This window comes from Heptranchias perlo, chromosome 6, assembly GCF_035084215.1.
Source record: "Heptranchias perlo isolate sHepPer1 chromosome 6, sHepPer1.hap1, whole genome shotgun sequence".
NCBI classification, from domain to species: Eukaryota; Metazoa; Chordata; class Chondrichthyes; order Hexanchiformes; family Hexanchidae; genus Heptranchias; species Heptranchias perlo.
Window position 1 is genome coordinate 31,612,036 of NC_090330.1, and position 27,125 is coordinate 31,639,160.

A 27,125-nucleotide genomic window follows, 5' to 3' on the forward strand; every position below is an offset into this window, starting at 1 on the left:
TTCATTCTACATGTAGCCCTTTGGGATGTTTGAGACACATTATAGGGGGAGTCTGATTTAGAGGCGTTCAGTCATAATCCCACAGATGGTAGCTTCGCACCATTGGCTCCTCAGCCAAGCAAATACACCAAATGTCTGAACCTGCGGTTCCTCTTGTACTGAGCAGGATTACTATTGCAACAACACATCAGTAGGGTAAAACTAACCTGTCTCATGACAGTCTAACCCCAGCTCACGTTCCCTATTAGTGGGTGAACAATCCAACGCTTGGTGAATTCTGCTTCACAATGATAGGAAGAGCCAAGTTTGTTCTTTCTTTTTGCTTCTACTAACAAACAAAGGGTGCTCTAATGTTTCCCCAGTGTTGATAAAAGCCAATTTTTTTTTTAAAACATCAGATGAGAGGTGCTATGAGATCTTGAAAGTGAGGTAAAACTATGAACTACATTTTATTATTTTAAAAATAGTTACTGAGGTGCTTTCCTTTTGGATGTCCCTGAAGTTCAATTTATCACATTTGCCAACCCCAAAATGGCAGCCAGGGCATAATTACTGCTCTGCTCTTGCACAGCTATTAAATTTGAACAAACATGGGAGGGGGTTAATATGGCAATTTGTACTGGAATTCTAACAAAATTAACACTAGCTTCATGCTAAGTGATAACAAATGTATCTTAAACTAGCAGGAAATGGATACCAACAGGAGAGAAAGAACTGAAGCCGTCTAAAAGGGCAAAGGATATCAGATTGTTGAAGACTTTATCATCAGAATTATTATTATTATTCTTCCCCACCCCATATATCCATAAACATTTATTAAATTATTTTTCTGGCCCTTTGTGCAGCACATTGTCTTCCATGAATGTGGCGTACAACATGTTGACAGACCAGCCCCAGTGCTGCTACGTAAACAGCCACTAAGATGTATTGGAGTAGCCTTTGCTAAGTCTTGCTTGGTCTGAATGCACTACAGGTCACCATGCCATCTCTTCTTGAATGGCTAAGATGGAAAGCTCAACTCCAAGGGAAACATGTCCTACCAACATTATGAACTGGCACAATGGCTTTTGCTAATATCTTCCAGCCGAGATTTATCATATGAACAACATCCTACCATTTGTTGCACAACACACCATCACCCCATTTCCATTAAGAATTACTTGTTCAGATATATACACTATAGAGAACTAGAAAAACATACAAAAATTACTTACCCCAATCTGTCATTTTAACTGCAATTATATGATATACCTAAAATAGAAGTTCTTATTGTTAAAGAATGAATGTCACAAATTGTTTTCCATTCTTAGACATGAAACTTATTAAAAGACACATTCAAACACTCAGATCTGGGCTGGTTCCCATCGATTGGAGGAAGGCTCACATGATCCAATTATTTAAGAAAGGGATAGTTAGACCATTGTAATTGTAGGCGTATTAGTTTAACATTGGTTGTAGGAAATCTGTTCAAAAAGCATATACATTGAGTTATAATCATTTGGAAAGATTCAGTGATTAGGGATTCCCAGCATGGTTTCAAGAAACAGGTCCTCCCTCACCAACCTGAATGAGTTCTTTGGCTCAGTCGCCAGTAGGTGGATGATTGTATTCTTGGAGTTAAATGCCTTGATTTCTAAAAAACTGTTTGCAAAGTATGCATGCAAGACTTTTGGATAAAAATTAGATCATAGGATTATTGGATAGATTTTACAATCGAGGTAACTGATATGAAATTTCATAGGCATTAACAGGAGTGGATCTGAACAAGGCTGAGTGGAGTTCCACAAGGCTCTGTGTTGGGATCATTGCTGTTAATAATCAACATTAAATGATTATGAGGTCATAAAAGGGCCATTTTTAAATTTGCAGATGATAACCAAAATGTGCACGGAGTTTAGTAATTTAGACTGCATCAATAGGCAGGAGGCCAATTTAAACAAGCTATGGGAATTGGCCCCATGTGTTTCAAATATCTTTATAATAAAGGCTTTGATATGTCAGCACTTGGAGCATTTTGTTCAGTTTTGGTCCCTATACATGAGGATATTGAGGCTCAGGAAGGCAACCTGAATGATATTTGCCCTAAAAGCTTCGTTATGAGGAGAGGCTACAATTAGGGCTATTTACTTGAGAAATGCAGAATTAGAGGGAATATTATTTGAAGGTTTAGGACTCAGGCAATGAAGAGGTTGTTTGGATTTTATACACTATCTAAAACAACTTTAGTTGGCAAGTTAAGTTAGATGCTAGGAAGAATCTCACTGTCCCCTCCCTCACCCTCAAACAGATTATTAAAAACATGTATCGATTTGCACTTGGCAACAGCCAGAGTGAAAAGTACAATTCCAGTTAGAGGGAGCAAGTTCTTAGTTAGGATGATTTATGGGCAACCTAGAGCTTTCCAGAGTCTCCTAGAGCTTTGCTGGACTAATGTAAAAGTATCTAACCATTAGGAAAATAGGAACAGGAGTGGGCCATTCAGCCCTGAGCCTGTTCTGTCATTCAACAAGGTATCATCTGTATCCTAACTCCATCTGCCCACCTTGGCTCCATATCCTTTAATTCCCCTTGGCTAGCAAAAATCTATCAATCTCTGATTTAAAATTAATTGAGCTAGCATCAACTGCTTTTTTTTTTTGAGAGAGTGCGCCACACTTCTACCACCCTTTGTTTGAAGTAGTGTTTCCTAACTTCTCTCCTGAATGGCCCGATTTTAAGGTCACGTCTCCTTATCCTAACCTACATAACCAGCAGAAAAAGTTTCTCTTTATCCACCCTATCAATTCCTTTCAAAATCCTAACAACCACAATCAAATCATTCCTAAACCTCCAAATCCCAGGGAATACAAGTCTAGTTTATGTAATCGCTCAATTTAACCCTTTGAGTCCTGGTAGCATTCTGGTGAATCTGCACTGCACTCCTTCCAAGGCCAATATATCCTTCCTAAGGTGTGGTGTCCAGAACTGTACACAATACTCCAGATGTGGTCTAACCAGGGCTTTGTATTGCTGTAGCAAAACTTCCTCCCTTTTAAATTCTAGCCCTCTAGTTATAAAGGCTAACATTCCATTAGCCTTTGATTATTTTTTGTACTTGACCTACTACATTTTAGTGACCTGTGTTGATGAACCCTTAAATCTCTTTGGACCTCCACATAAACACTGATCTATCCTTTTTGGGGTCCAAAATGGATGACCTCATACTTACTTGTGATGAAATCCATCTGCCAGAGTTTTGCCCACTCACTTAATCTATCAATGTCTCTTAGTAAGCAGTGTAGACTGGAGCATAAAATTACAATGTCACCAATCTTTATTTCATCAGCAAACTTAGATAACACAATAGAGCGCCACATATCCAAGTAATTGATAAATATAGTGAATAATTGAGGCCCCAGCACAGTTCTTGTGGGCCACCACTGGTCACTGCCTTCCAATTAGAGTACATACCCATTTATCTCTACATGCTGTATTCTACCACCTAACGAGGTCAATAGTTTGCCTTCAATTCCATGAGCTTCAATTTTAGCTAACAGTCTTGTGTGGAAGCTTATTGAATGCCTTCTGAAAGTCCATATACACTACATCCATAGACTTTCCCCTGTCTACTCCTATAGTTGCTTCCTCAAAAAATTCAATTAGGTTCGTTAGACATGACCTACCCTTTACAAATCCATGTTGGCTCTCTCCAATCAGCTCAAATTTCTTTTAAGTATTCAGTCACTCTGTCCTTATAGATGCCAATAACTTCCCCACAAGAGATGTTAGATAACAGGTCTATAATTTCCTGGTTTCTCACCTTTCTTAAATAATGGAGTTACATCTGTAATTTGCCAATCTAAAAATGGGACAATTCCTGTCTAGAGAGCGTGCACTTTGGAAGATTATGGCTAAAATATCTGCAATTTCCTCACTGACCTATTTTGAAACCCTGGGGTGGAAACCATCAGGTCATGGGGATTTGTCAGTTTTTAGTGCCATTATTTTTCTAACTGTTTTCTTGCTTACACTAACTTTAGTAAGTTCCAGTCCTTGATTCATTATTAGTTTCCCTGGAATGTCAGGTATATTATCCTCTTCCTCTACTGTGAACACTGAAAATAATTATTCAACAAATCTGTCATTTTCATTTGCAATATTACCCACATCTGTTTTTTAAAAAAGGGCTCACATTACCCTTGACTACCTTTTTTTTTTATAAAATAAATTGTAAAAAGTGCAATATCCCTTGCAAGTTTCTTTTCATATTCTTTTTGCAGCTCTTCCTATCCTTTGCTGTTCTTCAAATCTCTCCCAGTCTCCTGGATCTACACTCTTCTTTGCATTTTTGTATGTTCTTTAGTTTCAGGTTATCTTCACCTCTTGTTGACCATGGCTGTTTTGTTTGTTAAGTAGAGCTCTCGCCTCTTAGGGGTATATACTGGTCCTGTATTAAGCTAAATTCTTATTTTGAACATCCACTGTTCATCTGTAGTTTTACCAGATAACAGTTTTGACCAGTTTGCGGCCATCAGTCACTATCTCATCCCATTAAAGTTAGCCTTATCAAAATCTAAAATCTTAGTAACTCTGTTACAGTTCCCTTTTCAAACCCAACACTGAATGTGATCAGCTGATCACAGTTAGTTAATAAACAGTAAGGGAACATTTATTCAAATCTGGCTCATTACTAAATCTAGTATGGCCTGCTGCCTTCTTGGTTCTAGAACATATTGCTCCAGAAAACTCTTGAATGCACTCAATTCACTAATTTTCATTGGGAAGAGCAGAGTAGCTCAAGTCAGAAAAGTAAAAAGGCTCCCATTAAAATCAACACAGCTTTTGCTATAAGCCTCTCTAATCTCTGAATTAATACATTCTACCACTTCATTGCTACTATCAGAAGGCCTGTAGAAAACTCCCATGAGTTTTAAATCTTCTCTTATTCCTCAATTCTAACCAGAGTCTCAGCTGGTTGCTTTCCCTTACCTATATCCTCTTACTAAATGTTGTAATAGTATCTTTAAATCAATAAGGCTACCCCTCCTCCTCATTTCCATAACCTTTCTAAAGACCTCATAACCTGGAATATTTAACTCCCAATCATAATCAGCTTGCAGCCCTGTCTCAGTAATGGCCACCACGTCATACCCTCTAGGCTGTATTGGAACCTCTAATTCACTCATTCAATTTATTTCTTATGCTCTGTGCGTTAGCATATAAAACTCATTTGAGCAAAAGACCCTAACCTGTCCTTCTCGTCATTTGACGATACGTTTGTCACTCCTGCTGTAGTAACAACAAAATGCATTTATATAGCGCCTTCAATATAGTAAAATGTCCCAAGGCACTTCATAGAAGCATCAAACAAAATTTGACACTGAGCAACATGAGATTAGGACAAGTAACCTAAAGTTTGGTCAAAGAGGTAGGTTTAAAAAGGAGCATCTTAAAAAAGGAGGTAGAGAGGTTTAGGAAGGGAATTCCAGAGCTTAGGGCCTAGGCAGCTGAAGGCATGGTCACCAATGGTGGAGCGATTAAAATCAGGGTTGCACAAGAGGCACGAATTGGAGGAGTGCAGAGATCTCAGAGGGTTGTAGGGCTGGAGGAGGTTACCGAGATCAGGAGGGGTGAGGCTACGGAGGGATTTGAAAACAAGGATGAGAATTTTTTTTTTTTAAAAAAAGGCATTGGTGGACTGAGAGCCACTGTAGGTCAGTGAGTACAGGGGTGATGGGTAAACAGGACTTGGTCCAAATTAGGATACGAGCCAATAGCTTTGGATGAGCTCAAGTTTAGAGTTGACAACAAGAGGCCAGCCAGGAGAACATTGGAATAGTCAAGTCTAGAGGTAAGAAAGGATTGGATGAGGGTTTCAGCAGCAGTTGAGCTGAGGCAGTGGTGGTGATGGGTGTTGTTATGGAGGTGGAAGTAGGTGGTCTTGGTGATGAATGGATGTGGTCAGTAGCTCATCTCAGGGTCAAATGGGATGCCAAGGTTGCAAACGGTCTGGTTCAGCCTCAGACATTGGCCAGAGAGGGATGAAGGTGGTGGCTAGGGAATGGGGTTTGTGGCAAGAAACAAAGACTATGGCTTCGGTCTTCCCACAATTTAGATGAAGGAAATTTCTGCTCATCCAGTACTGGAATTTGGACAAGCAATGTGACAAATCAGAGAGTGGAGGGTTTGAGAGGTGGTGGTGAGGTAGAGCTGGGTTTTGTCAGTGTACATGTGGAAACTTGTGTTTTCAGATGATGTTGCTGAGGGGCAGCATTTAGAGGAGAAATAGAACTTCAGGAGTTAACTACTTTAGTTATTTTAGTATTCCCTTCATCTGGATTATCTATAATCAGTTTGTAACCTGAACTCATCTTTTTTGTATCATTTTTACTATTGTTTCTGACTGAGCAACCCCCCCCAACCCAATTTATAGTTTAAAGTCCTTTTACCACCCTATTTATCATTTCCGCTAGGACCTTGATCCCAGCCTGGTTCAGGTGCAGCCCAACCTAATGGTACCACTCCCTCCTGTCCCAGTACTGGTGCTAGTGTCCCATGAAATGGAACCCCTCCTTTAGCCACATGTTCACCTTCCTGATCAGTTTGTCCCTATGCCAATTAGCACACGGCTCAGGTAATAATCTAGAGATTACCACCCTTTAGGTCCTGCTTTAACATTTAGCTCTTAACTCCCAATACTCCCTCAGCAGGATCTCCTCCCTTTTCTTCCCCATGTCACTGGAGTTAGCCATGACAGCATAACTCCATGTATGTTTGAGTTACAGGATAAATTTCTAATAATCCAAACTAATTACATAAAATTAACTTATTAAAATATCTGATTTCAGGAAAGCTTGGGGTTTTGCCCAACTCCCATCATCCATAGCAATACTCACCATTTCAGATCAAGGGAATAATGACAAGGTTCATCAAAAGGTTTTGGCATTAAAACATTAAGTGACAAACATATTTCTGTATCTACATAATAGCTTGAACCATAAGAGCTAAATATTCTCCCATGAATTAAGCTATGGAGTATTGTCCCATGAAAGACAGCACAGTTCTGTTACATGTTACCGTACAATGCTTTGAGATTTTATATTACCTTCTTAAACAGTTAGTCAAAGTTGGATTTGCATTGAGACCAGGAATAACTATATTTTTAAAAAAACTTACCTTTCCTAGGGTTATAATGGACACTACGTTGAGTAATGAGGCACCAACTGTGGTCAATAAAAAGCTCTCAATGGAGTTAGAAGTTGTTATTCTAATCCTTGCCCAAGTTTTGTAAATAACCACAGCAATGAGGCTGGCAAATACCCAGCAGACCTGTATTAATGCAAAGCAGTGATTAGGTGTCCAGAATAAAGTAGTTAGTTAATGATCTCATTCATTTTCATTTGTTACTCTGCAGTCAATCATGGTCACCTCAGTGGATACTGCAGCAGGGCTCTCCTTGTGGAATTCCGTGGCAACAGTAGTAGCATACCTCAGAAGCTCATGCAACATACATGCAGCTTCTGGGCTCTGCTTTGCACAGGCTGAGACACCAAATAGATAGGGGCTTCAATTGGATCATGGATCTCAATGGGCTCTGCTGCAGCTCAGTGGGAGTGCTGAGCTACAGCCTGACAGCAGGGGCAGTCATGCAATGGGAGTGGAACATGTTGCCTTCTCAGGATGAGTGCATGTCATCCCTTGCACTCATCCTGAGAAGGCAACATGTTCCACCCAGCCATTGCCACCCCCTCAACCAATGCCCACCCTGGTTCCAGAAAGCCAGTTGGGCCATACTGCACCAGTAACCACTCAGTTGCTGCAGTCTCAGGCCCAAGATCCTAGCGGTTGCCAACCATGATTATCTCAAGAATGCTCATCTGAGCCACGATGTGGAGATGCCGGTGATGGACTGGGGTTGACAATTGTAAACAATTTTACAACACCAAGTTATAGTCCAGCAATTTTATTTTAAATTCACAAGCTTTCGGAGGCTTCCCCCTTCGTCAGGTGAACGATGTGAAATCTGAGCCACAGCAGCCTTCCACCTCATGAAGCCACTGGGACAGAACCTTGTAGAAGCAGGGGTGCAAGAGAGAGAACACTTAAGATGGGCACACACCTGGGTGATAAATTCATTTGTAGGCATTGTGCAAGCCAGTAAAATTGTAAACTGTTTTGAAATATGTGTCTCCTGGTAACTTTGCAAGGTCATATCAATATTCATGATCACACTGTAGGACAGGGTATACAGGAAGAAATTGGCTAGTGAGAAAGAAACAGCAATAATCATGGGTGAATTTAATTTACATATAGATTGGAAGAATCTGAATGTCAAAGGTAGCCTGGAAGAGGAGTTCAGAGTGTGCTTTCAGGACAGTTTTAGAGCAGCATGTTCTAGAGCAAACTAGAGAGCAGGCTATTCTAGATCTGGTAATGTGCAATGAGACAGGATTAAATAATGACCTTGTTGTAAAGGAGCCTCTAGGCAGCAGTGATCACAATATGACTGAATTTCACATTCAGTTTGAGGGAGAGAAGAGTAGGTCTAAGACTAGTGTTTTAAACTTAAATAAGGGCATGAAGACAGAGCTGGCTAAAAAGTGAACTGGGAAATTAAGTTAAGGGATAGGGCAGTATAGATGCAATGGCAGACATTTAATGAGAGATTTCATAACATTCAGCAAAGATACATTCTAGTGAGAAAGAAAGACTCTAGGGGAAGGATGTACCATCCGTGGCTAACTAAGGAAGTTAAAGATAGTATCAAATTGAAAGAAAAAGCATAAAATTCCTCGAATATTAGTGGCAGGTCAGAAGATTGGATAGAATAGAAAAACAGCAAAGAATGACTAAAAATAAATGAGGGAGAAACTGGAGTATGAGAAAGCTAGCTGGAAGTATAAAAGCAGATAGTAAGAGTTTCTACAGGTATTCAAAAAAGTAAAGTGAGCATTGGTCCTGTAGAGAGTCTGGGGAATTAATAATGGAGATCAAGGAAATGGCGGATGAATTGAACAGATATTTTGCATCCGTCTTCACTGTAGAGGATACAAATAACATGCCAGAAATAATTGTGAATCAAGAGGTGAAGGGGGTGGGGGGGGGGGGGGGGGGGGAGAGGGGGGAAGGAGCTTAAAACATTTACAATCACCAGGGAAAGGGTTTTGAAAAAATTATTAGAACTAAAAGCTGACAAATCCCCAGGTCCTGAGACTTCATTCTAGGGTCTTAAAGGAAAACAAGTGGCTGCAGAGATAGTAGATACATTGGTATTAATTTTCCAAAATTCCCTAGATTCTGGAAGGGTCCCATCAGATTTGCTATTTTCCAATATTACTCCTCTATTCAAGAATGGAGAGAGACAGAAAGCAGGAAACTACAGGCCAGTCAGCTTAACATTTGTCATACAGAAAATGACAGAATTTATTATTAAGGAGGTTATAGCAGGGCACTTAGAAAATCTCCATGCAATCAGGCAGAGTCAATATGACTGAAGGGGAAATGGTGATTGACTAATTTATTAGAGTTCTTTGAGGAAGTAACAAACAACGTGGATAAAGGGGATCCTGTGGATGTGGTGTACTTGGATTTCCAGAAGGCTTTTGACAAGGTGCCACATCAAAGGCTACTACATAAAATAAGAGCTCATGGTGTAAGAGGTAACATTAACATGGATAAAGGATTGGTTAGCTAACAGGAAACAGTAGGCCTAAATGGGTCATCTTCAGGTTGGCAAAATGTAACGAGTGAAATGCTACAGGGATCAGTGCTTGGGCCTCAACTATTTACAATCTATATCAATGACATGGATGAAGGGAATGAATGTATGGTTGCTAAATTTGCTGATGACAAAAAGGTAGGTAGGAAAGTAAATTAAGACGACAGAGAATCTGCAAAGGGATATAGATAGGTTAAGTGAGTGGGCAAAAATTTGGCAGATGGAGTATAATGGTGGGAAAAAGTGAACTTGTCCACTTTGGCAGGAGGAATAGAAAAGCAGTTTATTATTTAAATGGAGAGAGATTGCAGAACTTTGAGGTACAGAGAGATCTGGGTGTCTGAGCACATGAATCACAAATAGTATGCAGGTACAGCAAGTGATTAGGAAGGCAAATGGAATGTTGTCATTTATTGCAAGGGGAATGGAATATAAAAGTAGAGAGATGTTTTGCTACAGTTGTACAGGGCATTGATGAGACCACATCTAGAATACTCTGCCTTTTGGTCTCCTTATTTAAGAAAGGACATAATTGCTTTAGAGGCGGTTCAGAGAAGGTTCACTCGACTGATTCCTGGGATGAGGGGGTCATCTTATGAGGAAAGGTTGGCTAAATCAGGTCTGTATACACTGGAGTTTAGAAGAATGAGAGGTGATCTTATTGAAAGATAAGATCCTGAGGGGACTTGAAGGGGTAGATGCTGAGAGGATGTTTCCCCCTTGTGGGAGACTAGAACTAGGGGGATGCAGTTTAAAAATAAGGGGTCTCCCATTTAAGACAGAGATGAGGAGAATTTTTTTCTCAGGGTCGTAAGTCTGTGGAACTGCCTTCCCCAAAGAGCAGTGGAGGCAGGGTCATTGAATATTTAAGGCTGAGTTAGATAGATTCTTGATTAAGGAGGGAGTCAAAGGTTTATAATAGGTAGTTGGGAAAGTAGGGTTGAGGTCACAATCAGATCAGCCATGATCTTATCAAATGGCAGAGCAGGCTTGAGGGGCTGAATGGCCTACTCCTGCTCTTAATTTGTATAATATTGGTCTTTGGGAAAATGTAGTTTGTTCTACAAAAAACTGATTGATAAATAAGTGAAATTATATCTGTATTAATAGTATTTATAAAGACTCAATCACAACCTTTGATTTAACAGGCACTGTACACAAGTTCCTTGATAACGGAGAAACTAGTACTCAGATCTGGCCTGCAAGGAGTTCTTTGGGGGAAATGGATGTATCTGCCATATTTAGGATAAAAATTAGCTGGCTGATAAAATCATCAAGCACTTTCATGTACCAGATTCTCTGCTGCTGGAAACCAGAATAATGATTGCAATTGTGGAGCTGTCCTCAGCCCTGATTGTCTACCTCATTAAAGGGGGGAATGACAGCGTTGGGATAAAGCAGATGTTTGTACTGTAAAGGCAGGGTGGAAAAGGAAGGTCAAAAGGCACTTAATACTTACCATCAGAATCCCCACTAAAAAAGAAAGCAGCATTTTTGTGCGTCGTAGAGCACCTGGGTAGTAAGGTTCAATTTCACCTGTAACTGGGTCCTACAAAATTAAAGAATATTAGGTGAAGTCACAAATGTTGCTCATTTTACACCAGTTGAATAGTTTTTCTCCCACTTAGAGATAATACCATGGTGCGGTTATTGTAGTACAGACATTAGACAGTTTGCTCCACATTACATGGTCTATGTAGGAATGAATAATGCAGAACATTCAATGGGCTGCAAAATCCGCATGCTTCAATTATGTTTCAACCTTTTTTGTATTTTACTTCCATAATTTACCTCTCCAGTTACTTTGGAATGTAGCAGAACTAGATACACAAACCTTGGACTTAACCCACTTCACTCCACCATACATGCAAACTCAGGTTGGAGACTGGTTTGGTTGGGGGTTTCCTTTAGAGGTTCATTAAAATTCTAAATTTAAAAAGGATCTTTTTCAAAATTATCCAACCATGATCAATATAAAAGTAAAACAGATTTACTCACTCAAACAGCTCCTCTTTCAACAAAAAGATGAAAAGGCGAGTGATATTAACCAATATACATGAAATCTTAAATTTGATCTATGAATAAGTCAGAGTAAACCATCCCCATCTACAGCAGCAATGTTTAATAAGATCAGTTCTGAAAGTTAAAAAAGTGGTCAGCATTCTGTACAATGTTTCAAAATACCTAACAAGTAGTTTGCAATTTTCTTCACAGTCCCCTATTCATCATACAGAAAAACATTAGAAATCACTTGGGTCTGAGTTGGCCAAAGCAGCCTCCAAAAGCTATTATCCAAGTAGCAGGCAGCAAGGCAAGATGGTATAGACAAGGTAGATGCAAGCATGCTATTTAATATGAGCTATGAACATAGCACTAGAGTAAAACTAATAAGCCTCAAGCAATTAGAAAATGCACCCACCATCCTGAATAGTGAGCATGTGGAACACAGCCCTGGTAAGTGTAATGATTTATCTTTATAACTTTCCCTATAGCCTTCAATTACCTAGTTCCTATTTTTTGAAAAAATTAAAGTGCACCAAGGAACACAATGGTCTATGTATTGCTGTGACCAAGGAGAAGATGTCAACTGTGAAGAACCTGCAGTTAGGGTTGACTGGCGCAGATGGGTAGATAATGCTCAATAGGTTGGTGGGGGGGTGGGGAGAATCTGCAGAACTTGCCCTCAAGAGATCAAATAGATGTGATAGAGCCCATGATAGATGGACAATGAGGTAGATTCTGGGCTTGATATTGAAGAAAAAAAAAAGTTTTTTGGCACGTGTTCTTATGTCCCAACAGTCTTTTGGTGAAATTTAGACCACTGAGGGGTAGAGACTCAAGAAGGTGGTGGAAAGAAAAGAGAAATCCATCCAACAATATAAATTGTTCATCAGGGCACTGGCGAATTAAATAACTACAATGGTATGAACAATCAACTAAATTTTGCAACAAGCCAGAAATTGGACCCTTCGTCCTTTGTAGACACATGCAGATTCTTGGTCAACAGTTTAGTCAGTAATTTTAGCAGAAAATGCCCAAGTTACTACAGAAACTAAGGTTCAGAGAGGAAGCTGGATGTTTTTGGCAGAGGAAGCGATGGCTAGTGATTAAAAATAAACAGAACCCAAAACTAAGGAGGCTTGACAAATAAGGGTGTCAAAAAGGTACAAGTGATATTCAACAGAAATTGGCAGTGGAACCAAAGGAAGACCACAGACCAAGGAAAGAGGTAAAAAGGATAAAGTCCCAGAAATTTTCCCTGTGGTGTTTATTATTTGTTTGCTCTTCACACAAGCACTTCACTTTTCTGTCACAGTAATATCAAAAATTGCCATCACCTTCAGCAATATCTTTAAATTCAAATTTTTAAATACTAGCACAACTGGAATTCCACCTTCTTCAAAGATTAGTTAGATAATCTGCATGTGAGCAAAGAATTAGTACTACCAGTTAAGAAAGTTGAACTGAAAAAAAAAGATTGCCAGTTATAGGTTCCCAAGCAGAAGAATATGGGTATCGGGTTGGTAGGCAAAGTCTTTATGAAGAGCATAATTGCATCACCAGGATATTTACTAGGCAATGAAGCACTTCAGTGTCATGAGGGATCCTTCCTTTATGAGTATAATATATTGGATTCCATAGTGGCAGCAAAGCAGTCCACTACAAAGAATAATTTGAAGATCATAGTAGATGCTTTACAGTCCTGTTACAAGTAGGGTGAACTCCTGGACAGGAGCATTCAGATTTTAGACAGGGTCTGCACTTAGCAAGGAGGGTGGCTTTTCAGTGAAAAGGAATGCCACCCAGACTGATGTTAGCCACATGGATGGGCACTGAGCAACTACAAACCATGATTGATGCCCCAGGTTTTGTTCAGAGACAAGCCAATGGTATTTATGCCTGTGAACGGTCTTGAATGTATAACTTAAAGGGTTAATTCCACAGAAGAAACAAAGACATTGAGCTCGTCAAGTCATTTCTTGCCCTGGTACAGAGATGCGAAGTAGAGAAACTTCTGGGTCTCTTACCCACAAACTGGTTATCCATCTGTCAATGGAACACTTTCAATTGTTATAGTTATAACAGGGGTTATATCAATTTCACAAATCACCTATCAGTAGGCACTCCAAAATTCTAAGGTTACAAGGGCAAAACCACCAAAATGCAATTATTAGGCACATTTTATAACTAGGGCAAGGAATGTGTCATGGCAAGTGATTGCTCATCTGAATGATTATCTCAAACTAGCATTTTCACTGCCTTCAGGATTTTATTTAAAATTGTACTACTCCAAATTGCATAATGGACAGAAGTTCATTTGATTTCTTATGGGAAGCTGTATATCTCCAAATCACTCTCTACTTACAACCTGTAAATAAATGACTTGCCACTTGCCTCAGTCATTTCTAAAGTTTCAGCATTATCTGAAACCAAGTGAAAATAATCTCAGCTCCCAGTGACAGGTCTACTAATTCTTAATGAGCAGGCTGGAGTGCTGCAGGTATGCCTGACAGATATTGGAATAGTTAATCTGTCACAGAAGGGCAATTTGATTCCAAACATCCAGCATCTGGCTAGTCATCTTTGAGCCAATTAGGCTCTAAAAGGGACTACATTTACTGTCCATGAGGGCAATGGTCATAACTGGCAGATTGACTCAATGGTAGCACTCCCCTCTTCAAGTCAGATGGCTGTGGGTGCAAGTTCCATTCCAAATCTTGAGCACATAATCTAGGCTGTCACTTCAATGCAGTGCTGATGGACTATTGCATTGTTGAAAAGGCTATCTTTTGGATGATATGTTTAACTGAGGTGCGCCTTATACCTGTTCAGGGTCGAAGATTTCATGGCACATTTTAAGAATAGGAATGCTCCTGGTGTCCCAACCAAATTTTATCCCTCTAGCCAACATTTTTTTCCTCAACACCACCACCAAAAATAGATCGACTGGTTTTATATCCCATTGCTGTTTGTGGGAGCTTGCAAACTGCGTATCACATTTACCTACAAAACCTATTAGTTCAAAATCATTCATTGCCTGTGAAATTTTTTTGGGGGGATGTTCTGAAGACATAAATGGTGCTGTATAAAATGCAAGTTGTAGTTAGTTATTACAACTGAAGTGTGATGAGTCCTTACTAGGCAGATAGCATATATCAAGAATTTCTCACAAGTGGCCTAGTGAGCAGCCCAACTCATTGTAATGTTTAGGCATAGCAGACACTAAACCCCAATATAGGAGGGCAATGCCTTCCAGTAGCTGTCATTCCAAATATCAAGTATTTCTTCATCAGTTTATGCAGTGGCAATTAAGAAAATGCATAGACCATACCCCTCACAGGGCTCTTCAGGTCAGGCAGTCTGAGCAAACACTTTACTCCCATTGCATTCACCTTTAGGCAGCACTTCCCTTACTCCCAGACCAGGAGTGCTCAGCAATGAGTAATAACTGCTATTGAGCTCAGGTGAGGCAGTTGCAATGCACCTTGGATATTACATTCCAGTATGAAGGCATGCTTGCCAATTTGAAATCTGTTAAACATTTCAGTGGCACCTTTGATCAAAGTACAAGTGTTCACCACTCAGAACCTGGCTGGCAAGCATGTGCAACAATCACAGGTGCTAAAATGAACATACTCTTCCCTTCAAGAATCAATGCTTAATATACTCAACCCATTTATAGCTTTGGCTACATCTGAGTATATGATGGACATTTGCCTCCCATGTGGTGGCTGAAACTATAAAAATGGGACAGCCACCTTTTCTTTTGTCTTTCCATGTCCAATGCCATGAGCCAGGCTCATTTTTCAACTGTTTAATCCAGGTTCTTGTGCAAGGGCAGAGATGTGTCCACTTTGAAGATGATTTCAAACAAGTTGGTACAGGCCACAGCCTTTCCACCCTGCTACCATTTTTGTCATACACCCAATTCACAGCTTGGTCTTTTATCTCACACATGGGCCCAAGTCACCCCTTTGTTTTACACTAGGAGTTCAGAACTATGATGGAAAACTGTTTGTTGTCATAGAACAAAAGACTAAATGTCCTTCATTCTTCCTTAGCACAGACTGAATGCAGACATCCATACAACCTACAGGTCCCACTGAGTCAGTCAGAACAGATTGTAATACTTATGGAGCTCCTCTCTAGCTTTACAAAAATCATAATCCTGCATGTGGGGTATCCACCATACTTCATTGATTAGCCCATTATTCAAAGTGATGAGTCAAGCACACTAGATCCCCAGGTGAATCCACCAATCGCAATATTATGTGAAAAGTAGCAGAGCAATTCTTTAAGTTGCCAAAACACATTAGCCCAAAATTTGCACTGAGCAGCAAACAAATGGCAGTCACTCATTAGATTTAAATCTGCCCACAAACAATCCACGGGCTTTAGTGTGGGAACTTCCTCTAACGGTGAGCTCCAAGTGCAGTGTCCTTCTTCTGTGCACCTGAGAGCAGAGAAAGGATCTCTGTCCCCTCAACCAGATTGGCTTGACAAGGATGATTCACAGTCAGAGCCAAGAAGTGCAAGCTACAATAGTTACTTCAATATAAAAATCAGTTAGAGAAAGCGAAATATTAAAGACAGACAAATAAAGTAAAAAAAATTAATTTAAAACCTCCAATAATTAAAATCGGAAGGAATGAGACTCCACATTTTTAAAAGTTAGTTTTCAATTCCAGATTGTTTGGCAGTCATTAAGACTTACCATGCCATTAAAAGTTAGGTTAGACCTAAAAAAAACCAGCGTACCTTTTTCTGTGTAGATTAGTTTCTTTCCAGCTGGGCAGTGCAGCAACTTTGTGCTGGTCCATTCATTTCATGGCAAGCTTCGTGCAGCTTTCAAACAAGCAGGGAATCTCAAAGCAACTTCCAGATTTGAGCATTTGACTGCATATGCACACGCTGGAAGTTGCTTTTCCATATGCCCTTAAATAACGGCAAGTGCTGTTCAGCTCTCATTTTTGGAGCAAGCTCTGGGCCAGATCTCTTAGATTGTCCCTTACAATGCCATCTGATACATCATTGATGAAGATGGAGGGCAGAGGAAACTGGGTTCATTATTCTCCAAAGAAGAATGAGGCAACATTGTTTCACTGCCCAATTGACATTTATTTGGGAAGACCTGGTCATCTCTGCACACTTTTTTCAAAAAAAACAAAGCATTGTTGCTTGGATGATCCTAAAAAGGTCTGAATAATTGATTTAATTGAGTTATCTACCACTATCTTATGATAGAGTCTTCTGACATATCTTGCACTATATACCATGCCCCACGAGTAGGATTACCACTTGGGTATGGATTGCCAGTATGTTTTGAGCAAAGAAGATCTGAGGAAAAGCAAGTAAAAGAAGATTTTCCTGCATTCCTTAAGTGGAAGGTCCCAAAAATTTTTTAAACACTCAAGGTAATGGCTGCTTTTTCAGAATTTGAAATACAGATGCACTATGGTGGCAGTCTCAGGAAACAGCTGACTTGAGATGTCACTCTTAACTGAAACAAGAGGAAAGGGCTCATTTCTTATTTATTTTTCACCAAATAGTTGTGACTTCAAGACCAAAACCTGAGTTGGTGTGGGGAGGACCTTCAATTTAAAGAATCAGAATGAGGATTACAGATAAATCTCTGTCTACAAGATTGAGATGAGACAACTAAATGGCTTTGTACTCACTTTCGTTTTATTTTCAAACATATTTAATATGCTTAGTAGTAATACGTAAAGCTGAAATAAAAAGATGGTTGAGTTTTTTTTTCCAAAAAAAACAATGTCTAGATCAGCAAACAATAAAAGTTTGTCACTTTCATAAAATCCAGCAATTCTTCATGCAAAGTGATTTATAGAGGATGCTTTACAGTCCTCTTATCAGTAGTGTGAATGAGGGTCATATTCTATGGGGAGGACATGTGCATCTTGAATTTCATTTTACTGGCTTAATGGAGTCTCCCATCGAGAGAGTCTCAGCTGATGGGAGAAGACCCCTATCCTGGATGCACATAGGGCCACACAAAGCCAGTAGATGAGTTGCCTTGCTTGCCAGGCTCTAGGCAGCCAGATCTCACAACCTCAAGTTCATTCAAACCAACCCAGCAGCAATGCTGCAGTCATGGTCTGTTGGTGGCTGTGCTGGGGTTAATATTGTAAGATTTCAAAGTGATCTTTTGTGCATCTTTATCGAGTTTCATCAGCCCACCCCTCGAGATATCTGGACTGCAGAGCTCCACAGAAGACAACTTTGGGAATGCTACAGATCAGGCATGTGAACCTATCCAGCCCAAAACAACTGGACCTTTTTGATCAGTTATGTCCTGCAGCGCTGCAGGACATCAGTGACCTTCTATTGCTTGCACAGGTGGCTCAATTTGAAGCTGCATAGTCCTCTGTTCTGCATACCTTTGCTGGATCAAACAATTAGGCACCACCAGTTCTATGCAGAATTTTCCATCTTTGCTTCAGCATTCTAAATTTTACATTCAACTGACTTTAAATGCCTGGTTACAATTACACCAGGTTCCATTTTATGGATTTTCATAGAAAAAATTAGGGCATGGTTTCAAGCCATATCCTTGATCATCTAAGGCACATCCTTGCAGAAGTTTATCCTGTTAATATATACACACTAATATTCTATGAATTACAGGTTACCTGCATGCTGTAGGAGTGGAATTCTTCAAGACTGATGTAGACCAAAGGATGCCCACATCTCAATGTGTACAGAGTCAAGGACAGTAGCAACTTTTACTACTACATAGAAGGGTAAATTTACCAATCTGGCACTCCAGTGGAGAACGACACTCAAAGGGCAAATGGCTCAGAATCAGCAGTGTATGAGAGTTTCTGCTATTTTGACAACTATTGACTATGAAAAATGAGGCATAATTATGCAACATGAATGCTTAAATTGCCTCCTTCTGATATTTTAGTGAATACCAATACAAATCGCCAGAGGTTGGTGATAAAAAATAAGGGATTTCTAGTTTTTAATGCCATAGATAGCCCTGTGAATCACAAATAGTACATTAGATCCACTCTAAGTGGATGAACTGATGTGTACTGACATCCAAACAATGCCCGATTTAGATTAATGGTGAATCAAACCCAAATTTCTGCCTCAAAATGGTGTTTTTCCCACTTTGTTGAAAGTCAGCCAGAGAATTTACAGACACCTAGTGAACATCTCTATATTGAAGAACTTGGGTAAAGTGACTAATCTGACTAAGAATTTATAAGTAGCAAAAACATGTACCTTTTTTGTGGTTGTTCCATAAAACTCCGGTCTGGTTGGCTCATCATTTTCATAGTTCTCAACATGCCATTCGTACACTAATTTTGCATTAATCCTTTTCCACACTTCCAGAAAAATTGTTCCTAGAGACAAAATATACTTTTATTTAGTCAATTTGACCTTCATGTTCATGTACTGTTCCCCAAATGATTACAACAGGAGTATCATGGCCAAATCAAAACACAAGTATCTATTTTCTTAATCTTCAATAGTTTTTTGTTGTTTTAAAGTCCAACTTATAGGTGAATCACTAGACTTAAAAAACTGCTTAAGTGTAACTTGCTTACATTTTTGTTTTCCCCAAGTAGGTTTCTTTCTCAACCCTACCCCTTCATAATCCCACCTGCAGCCCCTCAATTTTCTTTATTTATCTCATTTTCCTAGAAGCAGGTATTCATGTTGGGAGTATGGTTCCCTATGCACACTAGTACCCTTGTCCAAGACGACATTCTGGGTCTAAACAGTGAGTGCTGGCAGATTATTGGGAGATGTGGAGGGCATCACATCAGATCACAATCCTGTTCTCACCCAATAGATGCACTTTCCAAACTTTCCCTTCCTCTGCTCTGAGGAAGAATCTAATATTTGGGGTGTAATCCTACATTTTCTCTTTACAAATGCTGATCAACTTAGTGAATCCCCAATATTTTCTGTTTTTATTTCAGATTTCCAACATTTGCGGTTTTTCTTATTTATCTTTTTCCCTCTCTGCTATTGACACCCTTGCAAGGATCTGCTAACTCAGACAAGGAAGATTTCTGGACTAGACTATGAGATTTAAGTTATCACAGCCACAGATATCATATACAAAAGACAGAATGGTGAATATCATGCTTTAAATGCTCAGTTATCTGATCAGAGGGAAGCCATCATGGAAATAGAGTCTAAGAAATGCTACTTGTGATATCAGTAGGACAATGATAAATTTACTTTTTAATAAAAAAGTGCAGATAATGTATTGATCAGAAGGGCAGGAGTATAATGCTGGATTCAGCTAAGTACCAGTACTTTATAAAACAGTGCAGTATGCACACTTTCATGTTTTGTTTAAATTAAAATATGTTTAGCCATAGTTTTGCCCAGTACAAAATAATTGCTTTCGAATATATAGAAAGACTAGAGTAAAAAAGCTATATTGTGTTCATAACAATGTTAGACAAAAAGGTAAGACCTACATAAAGACTAAGTGAAGACTGAAAAGCAAAATACTGCAGATGCTGAAAATCTGAAATAAAAACAGGAAATGCTGGAAAAGCTCAGCAAGTCAGGCACCATCTGTGGAGAAATAAAGAGTTAACGTTTCAGGTTGAAGACCTTGCGTCAGAACTGGAGGACGTTAAAGAGTTAAAGTTTTTAAAGCAAGTATGGAGCCAGGAATAGGGGAGAAAGAAGGGGAGGTCTGTGATAAGGTGGAGGGAAAGAGTGATTAAGTGACAAAAGGGATGATGGAGAGAAACAAGAGGGTGGTATTGGGATATGGTAAGAAACAAAGATGGAGGAGCTGTAAATGGCAACAGCAGAACAATCAGCAGCTGCAGTCCCACAGAAAAAATAAATGGGAGCAGTGGTTATGGTCTGAAGTTATTGAAATCAATGTTGAGTCCAGAAGGTTGTAAAGTGCCTAAACAAAAGATGAGATGCTGTTCCTCGAGCTTCACTGGAATGCTTGCCATTTTAATTCCCCATCCCACTCTAACCTTTGGAATAGTGTAAGAGGTTAAGGACAATGAATTTTTCAAACTTTGGTCACTAAATATCTGGACTTAGTTCAATCATTGCAAATCTAAAAATAACTAATTCTGCCCTTTTCAAAAGATGTGCCAGGCCAAATTTATCTTTATGTCATTAGCATGAAGTTATCTATGGTGTGAATACAGTCTAAAAAAGTTATTCTATAGCAGCTAGTGATTGCTTCAGTTTAAGAAGCAGATTAAAGCACCTCAAAATATTTAATTTTTTTTTAAACTTGCTGTCTATTATTGTCATTTATAGATTTCTTACCCCACAGGCAAACGATAAGACCAAACCATGGTGTGGCAGCATTATCAAAGGAAGACTGAATTATAGTAAATAAGTCATCTGAAGCAACCCTGTCACAAAACAGAATGAGATAATAACTGCAAACAAAGAATCAAAATAAAATAAAAGTAAAGACATTGGTTAAAACTGCAAGAGAAAATGATTTGATTCAGCCATTTTAGGTGGATGGTAACAAGAGACTGGCAAGAACCTTAAATCCAATGTGGTTTGAATTTGATCTTTCTGGATTATTAAATAAATACAAAGTGAATGAATGTGGATTGGTTTCAAATAATGAAACTGCACATAGAGGGCCAAAAGCAAAAGATACCACACTCCTTATGACATTCTGGAACATAAAGAATAGGCCATTTAGCCCCTAGAGCCTGTACAGCCATTCAATGAGGTCATGGCTGATCTGTGACCTAATGCCATATGCTCACCTTAACCAAAAAGGTATTAAGGGATGTGGGGCTAACAAAAATCTATCCATCTCAGATCTAAAGTTAACAGCTAGCATCAACTGCCACTTGTGGAAGAGTTTTCCAAACATCTGCCACCCTTTGCATGTAGAAATGTTTCCTAACATCACTCCTGACTAATTTTTAGGCTACGCTGCTAGTCCTAGACTGCCCAACCAGCAGAAATTGTTTCTCTCTATCTACCCCATCAATTCCCCTTCATATCTTGAAAACTTCAATCAATTCACCCCTTAACCTTCTAAATTCCAGGGAATACAACCCTAGTTTGTGTAATCTTGTCTCATAATTTAACCCTTGGAATCCAGGTATTATTCTTGTAAATCTACACTGCACTCCCTCCAAGGCCAATATATCTTTCCTATGGTGTGGTGCCCAGAACTGAATAGTACTTCAGGTGTGGTCTAACCAGGGCTTTGTATAGCTGTAGCATAACTTCTACTCCCTTGTATTCTAGTCCTCTAGATATAAAGACCAGCATTCCATTATCCTTTTTGATTTTCTGTACTTGTCCAAGACATTTTAATGATCTATATACATGGACCCCTAAGTCTCTTTGGACCTCCACTGTTGAGCTTTATCATTTAGAAATTACTTTGATCTATCCCTTTTAGGTCCAAAGTGGATGACCCCACTTGCCTACATTGACAAATGGATTTCATTCACTTAATAGATGAATACCTCTAATTTTATGCTTCCATCTACACTGCTTACAATGCTGCCTATCTTTGTGTAATCAGCAAACTTGGATATGTGGCTCTCTATCCAGTCATTAATAATGAATGACTAGTTGAGGCCCCAACACAGATCCCTGCTGGACACCACTAGTCACTAGAAGTTGGCCTTACCTAACTTTAGAATCTTAGCAGCCGTTACAGGTTTCTCCCCTTCAAACACAATGTTGAGCACTATCATATTACAATCGCTATTAGATAACAGCCTAACAGTGCATGAGCATTTAACTAAATCTGGCTCATTACTCATTATTAAACCTAATATGGCCTGCCCCTTTGTTGGTTCTATGACATTACAGAAAGCTGTCCTGAAGGCACAAGAAATTCATTACCTTTCTGACATGAGCTTGTCTGCTTATCCCAATCAATATGAAAGTTAAAATCCCCCATTAAAACCACTCTGCCTTTGCTACACACTTGTCTGATTTCTGGATTTGCACATTCTGCCACTTCACAATTGCTACCAGGGAGCCTATACACAACTCCCACTAGTCTTAAACCCTTTTCTATTTCTTAATTCTACCCATAAAGTCTCCAATGCCTGCTTACCTCATCACTGAAGTAATTTTATCCTTAAATCACTGAGGCAACACCTCTCCTGATCAGTTTCGCTATCCTTCCTATAGGCCTTATAACCTGTTGAGTATATTCAGTTCCCAGTCCTGACTGTCTTGCAACCATGTCTCACTTTTGTGCTAAAAGTTGATCTTTGTGGCTTGATACAAAATTCAAAGTAACAGATTCCTTCAATTTTTAATGTTCTCAAAGATAGATGCAAGGAAAGAAAGTGCAGCACTGCCCATTTCACCCTGAAGTGGTAACAATTTACTGTTTTGAAGCACCTTTCATCTACAGGAGTTGAAAGAGATGGAAGGGGGAGCAGAGTTAAGGGAGGTGACAAAGGTACAGTCAGTTTTTGAAGGATAGGAGCGCAATACCAGGGTGGAGGGATTTACGAAGAGTGCTAGGGTATAGTGACTAAAGGCTCAGCCATTGATGCTAGAGTGGGCATCAGAGAGGAAAACACAATAGGGTTGGAAGAGCAGATGGTATGAGTGGAAACTTTCAACTGGAGAAAAATAATTGATATCAGTGAGAACAGAACGATAGGAACACCAGATAGGATACGAGCAGCAGAATTTGGGATTATGTGGAGTCTACATAATGTAGTGGTGTTGACTGTATGGATGACAGTTGATCCTCTGCTTTTCTGACACTAGTCTACAGTACACCTCCACCATCAGTGGCAGAACCTTCAGCCACAACTCCTCACTAGAATGGTCTTTTGATTGTGTTAAAATAGTGTCCTTTGCAATGCAATGTAGAAGTAAATGGTTTGATACCTACCTAGATCATTGATCTCTGATTTGTGGTAGCTTGCTGTGTTCAAATTGGCTACAATACAAAAATGACTACACTTCAAAAGTCATTAAGTGTGAAGTGCTTTCAGATGTTGTGTGGTGATAAAAGGCATTATGGAATGTCAATAAAATAAAAACAATATTGCATCAAAGGTCAGAAAATTCTCAAACTCCTCACAGCCAATTGTACAATCAGCATGACAAGTTTACATAGATGAATTGCATTATAAATATGCACATAGGAAGTTCTAATAGGAAAATTACACAAAGGGTAATAAAAACAAAGTCAAATGGCATAGATGCAAGATTTTTAATGTATGTTAGATATAAATGGATATTTAGATATATTCAAAATCTTCAGATCAAGAGCCAAACACTTACTGAAAAGTTGTATTTTCCCATATCTTAGTAGCACAGGTTGTATTAAATGCTTTTTCAATTATAATTTTCCTTCCAGCAATATTATTACAGTCACCTCTGAAATAAAAGCAACAAGACTTGGTTAAGTTTACCACAACATGTTTTGATGTTATCAGAGTATCATAACATCACTGGCAGTAATACATCCTACTCGTAATAGGAACATATAGTACTTGAAAAGCCCAGTATGCTCCATTGGGCTGGAGCTAGAGTCCAGAAGCGTTTCACTCACCACTCTGGCTCAGACTCCTCAAATATCCATCTAGCTGCCTCTTGGAATTTACCAGCACAATGCACCTCATTCTTCACATTGGGGTGAGCTTTCAGAGACTGCATTCTTGACATGAATGTCATTCAAATGAGGCATGGAGATCAGCATACCTGATTAGTACAGTAATCAGAAAATTGGGAATGTCAAAGTGGGGCAATCTTCACTCAAGAGGGTACCAAGGAGGGAAACTAAACTGATACCTGGGAAAGAGGAACATCTAACGAAGTTGGAAGTGTTTACACTGGGAAAAAACTAACATTAAGGACAGATTTATTTAATAAACGAATTTAAGGGGTGTAGATAAACTGAATGCTAATCATTTCACATTATCATAAACTCTTCAAGTGCACAGACGTTAGCTCATGAGAGAAGGCGATCAGACATGGCATTTAAGTATTTCATGCAGAGGATGATGAATGTGTGGAACAGACTTCCCAGAGATTGTGGGGATGGATAGTGTCACCAAGGGGGTTGGGTGTATTTGACAAAAATAGGTGTTTGAGGGACATAAGTGACAGAATAATATGGCATTGAGTGTTTTGGGGACCCACCAGATGGACCGAAATTGTCTTTTCTGGTTCTGTACACTTGAGGAAAAATGGTGTTTGATGACTGTCTAATGGTTGCTGCTGTTCTAAGTGCTGGGATTGTGTTCCATGGAGGATGGATGCTGCCAGGTTTCAGATCCATAAGAGCTCCAGACAGGTTTGGTAATATTAATGAGACACTAGAGTTGGTTTCTCTGCAAGGTTGGTGACATTGAATTCTTCTTTAGATCACCCCAGGAAATTGCTTTTTACTGGTGAAGCTGTTACTGGATGGCCAGCTGATCACATCCATGCAGAGACCCAGTGTGATGGGAAATATCTCAGCACTTTATGCAGAGGTGTAGCTGGCCTGGATACTACATATTGATTTTTGTATTGTTTCCCTGATTAGCTTTGTTCAATCCCATTAAATGTAGCTTGTCCAAAATGGAAGGAGGCAGGCACCATGTACACATGGGAATTGCAGCCCAAAATGGCAGAGCCTTTTTAGGCTTCTGCCATCATAGCTAATAGTGGTAATAGCAATCTCTCCCAGTTTACCTCTCCCCCATTAACCTAAATGGTGGATTTTATTTATTTTTAGAATTTAAAAATCAAATGACAGTCATTGGCAACTGAAATCAATGTTTAGCATGTAGTTAGAATAATGTTTCAACCTTCAAGATATTGAAAGCTATTAATTTGATGAAACAGAGCAGATTTTTGTTGGCATTTAAATATTATGCTGGTTTCAACTCAGGCTGGGAACACAGCCCATCACAAAAGGGATCTTCAACACAATCTGAAATAATTGCTAGCAGATAATCAGAATGGTGATTAAATTAGTAAAAAAAAAGTTAGGTTGCAAAAGTTTGGATTCTTCAGCATTGAAAGGGGGTGAATGAGAAGGGTCCATAGGGGTGTAATATACTAAGTGAAATAGAAAAAGGTGAATCCTGAATACTATTTCAAATTAAATCAAGAATGCAGAATATATAGACAACAGATATAAACTAGTAAACAAAAGTTCAGGATTGATGTCAGGAAACATCACAAAAAATGTGATTTAACTTCTGGAATGGTCTTCCAAAGGAGGTACAGGAGACAAAAACTCGAGACAGTTAGGTGTGGTGGAGGAATAGTGGGTTTATACAGAAGGATTAAAGCCTCCCTCAACTGTACTTACCTTTGAGATCATGTCACATGCTCAACTGACAAATTTTAGTACTTCATTATTTAGAATACTTACTTAGGTACTGGTGATGTTTGAGAGTAATGAAAACATGAATACAATTTCCTGCATTACACAGCATTTTTCTAGAACAAATTCCATGGATCATAATCATGTAATAATGCAAAAATTGCACCATTGCTGTTTTATTACATAGGTACTTTCACGTGAGAAAGGCTGCCATAACTTTACATAAGTTTGTACAGGCTCATGTAAATGCTCCTAGTGCATCCTAACTACTAGCACGATATCCTTCAATTATTTCAAGCTAATTAGATAGTAAAGCATTAAGGCTACACTACAGCATCTACTTAAGAAATAGAACAGATGATATGTTAAAAACTTATGCCTAAAATGAATATTTACCTGATTCTGTCCACAGCCTTGTTTGCCATTTCTGAGATCATGCTTGGAGATGAACAGATCACTCTGTAGTTATGTCCCTTCAAAAATTCTTCTAGTTTACTGCTGGCATTGTAACAGGATACACTGAGAAAAATATATAAATAATGAACAGTAATAAGATGTAGATTAACAGAAGATATAGTATGTCAAAAACAAACTTGCATCTATAAAGCACCTTTCATGACCTCAAGATATCCCAAAGCACTTTTGAAATGTAGTTACTGTTGTAATGTAGGAAACACAGCAGACCATTTGCACACAGCAATGTGATAATGACCAGATCATTTAAAAAAAAAAGAAAGCTGGTTGAGGGATAAACACTGGCCAGGACATCAGGGTAAACTCCCAGGCTCTTCAAAATAGTGCCATGGGATCTTTTACATCCACCCGAGGGGGCAGATGGGGCCTCGGTTTAACGTCTCAACTGAAAGGTGGCACCTCAGACAGTGCAGTACTCACTCACTACTGCACTGGAGCGTCAGCCTAGATTTTGTGTGATGTGGAGATGCCGGTGATAGACTGGGGTTAACAATTGTAAACAATTTTACAACACCAAGTTATAGTCCAACGATTTTATTTTTAAAATAAAATCGTTGGACTATAACTTGGTGTTGTAAAATTGTTTACAATTGTTAACCCCAGTCTAACACCAAGTTATAGTCCAACGATTTTATTTTAAAAATAAAATCG

At 39.1% G+C, this 27,125-nt stretch overlaps 1 protein-coding gene across 1 annotated transcript in view; it reads right to left on the reverse strand.

Annotated features, from left to right (window-relative positions):
• The window catches only part of LOC137322492 (anoctamin-7-like), a 69,923-nt gene that overhangs the window by 29,220 nt on the left and 13,578 nt on the right, over positions 1-27,125 (reverse strand). Inside the window, exons 6-12 of the mRNA XM_067985412.1 lie at positions 26,397-26,519; positions 23,963-24,058; positions 20,990-21,078; positions 18,950-19,071; positions 11,157-11,246; positions 7,156-7,308; positions 1,215-1,251 (exon numbers count right to left, since the gene is read on the reverse strand). Of these exons, the coding sequence (XP_067841513.1) occupies positions 1,215-1,251; positions 7,156-7,308; positions 11,157-11,246; positions 18,950-19,071; positions 20,990-21,078; positions 23,963-24,058; positions 26,397-26,519 (710 nt within the window). The remainder of the gene's footprint in view (positions 1-1,214; positions 1,252-7,155; positions 7,309-11,156; positions 11,247-18,949; positions 19,072-20,989; positions 21,079-23,962; positions 24,059-26,396; positions 26,520-27,125) is intronic.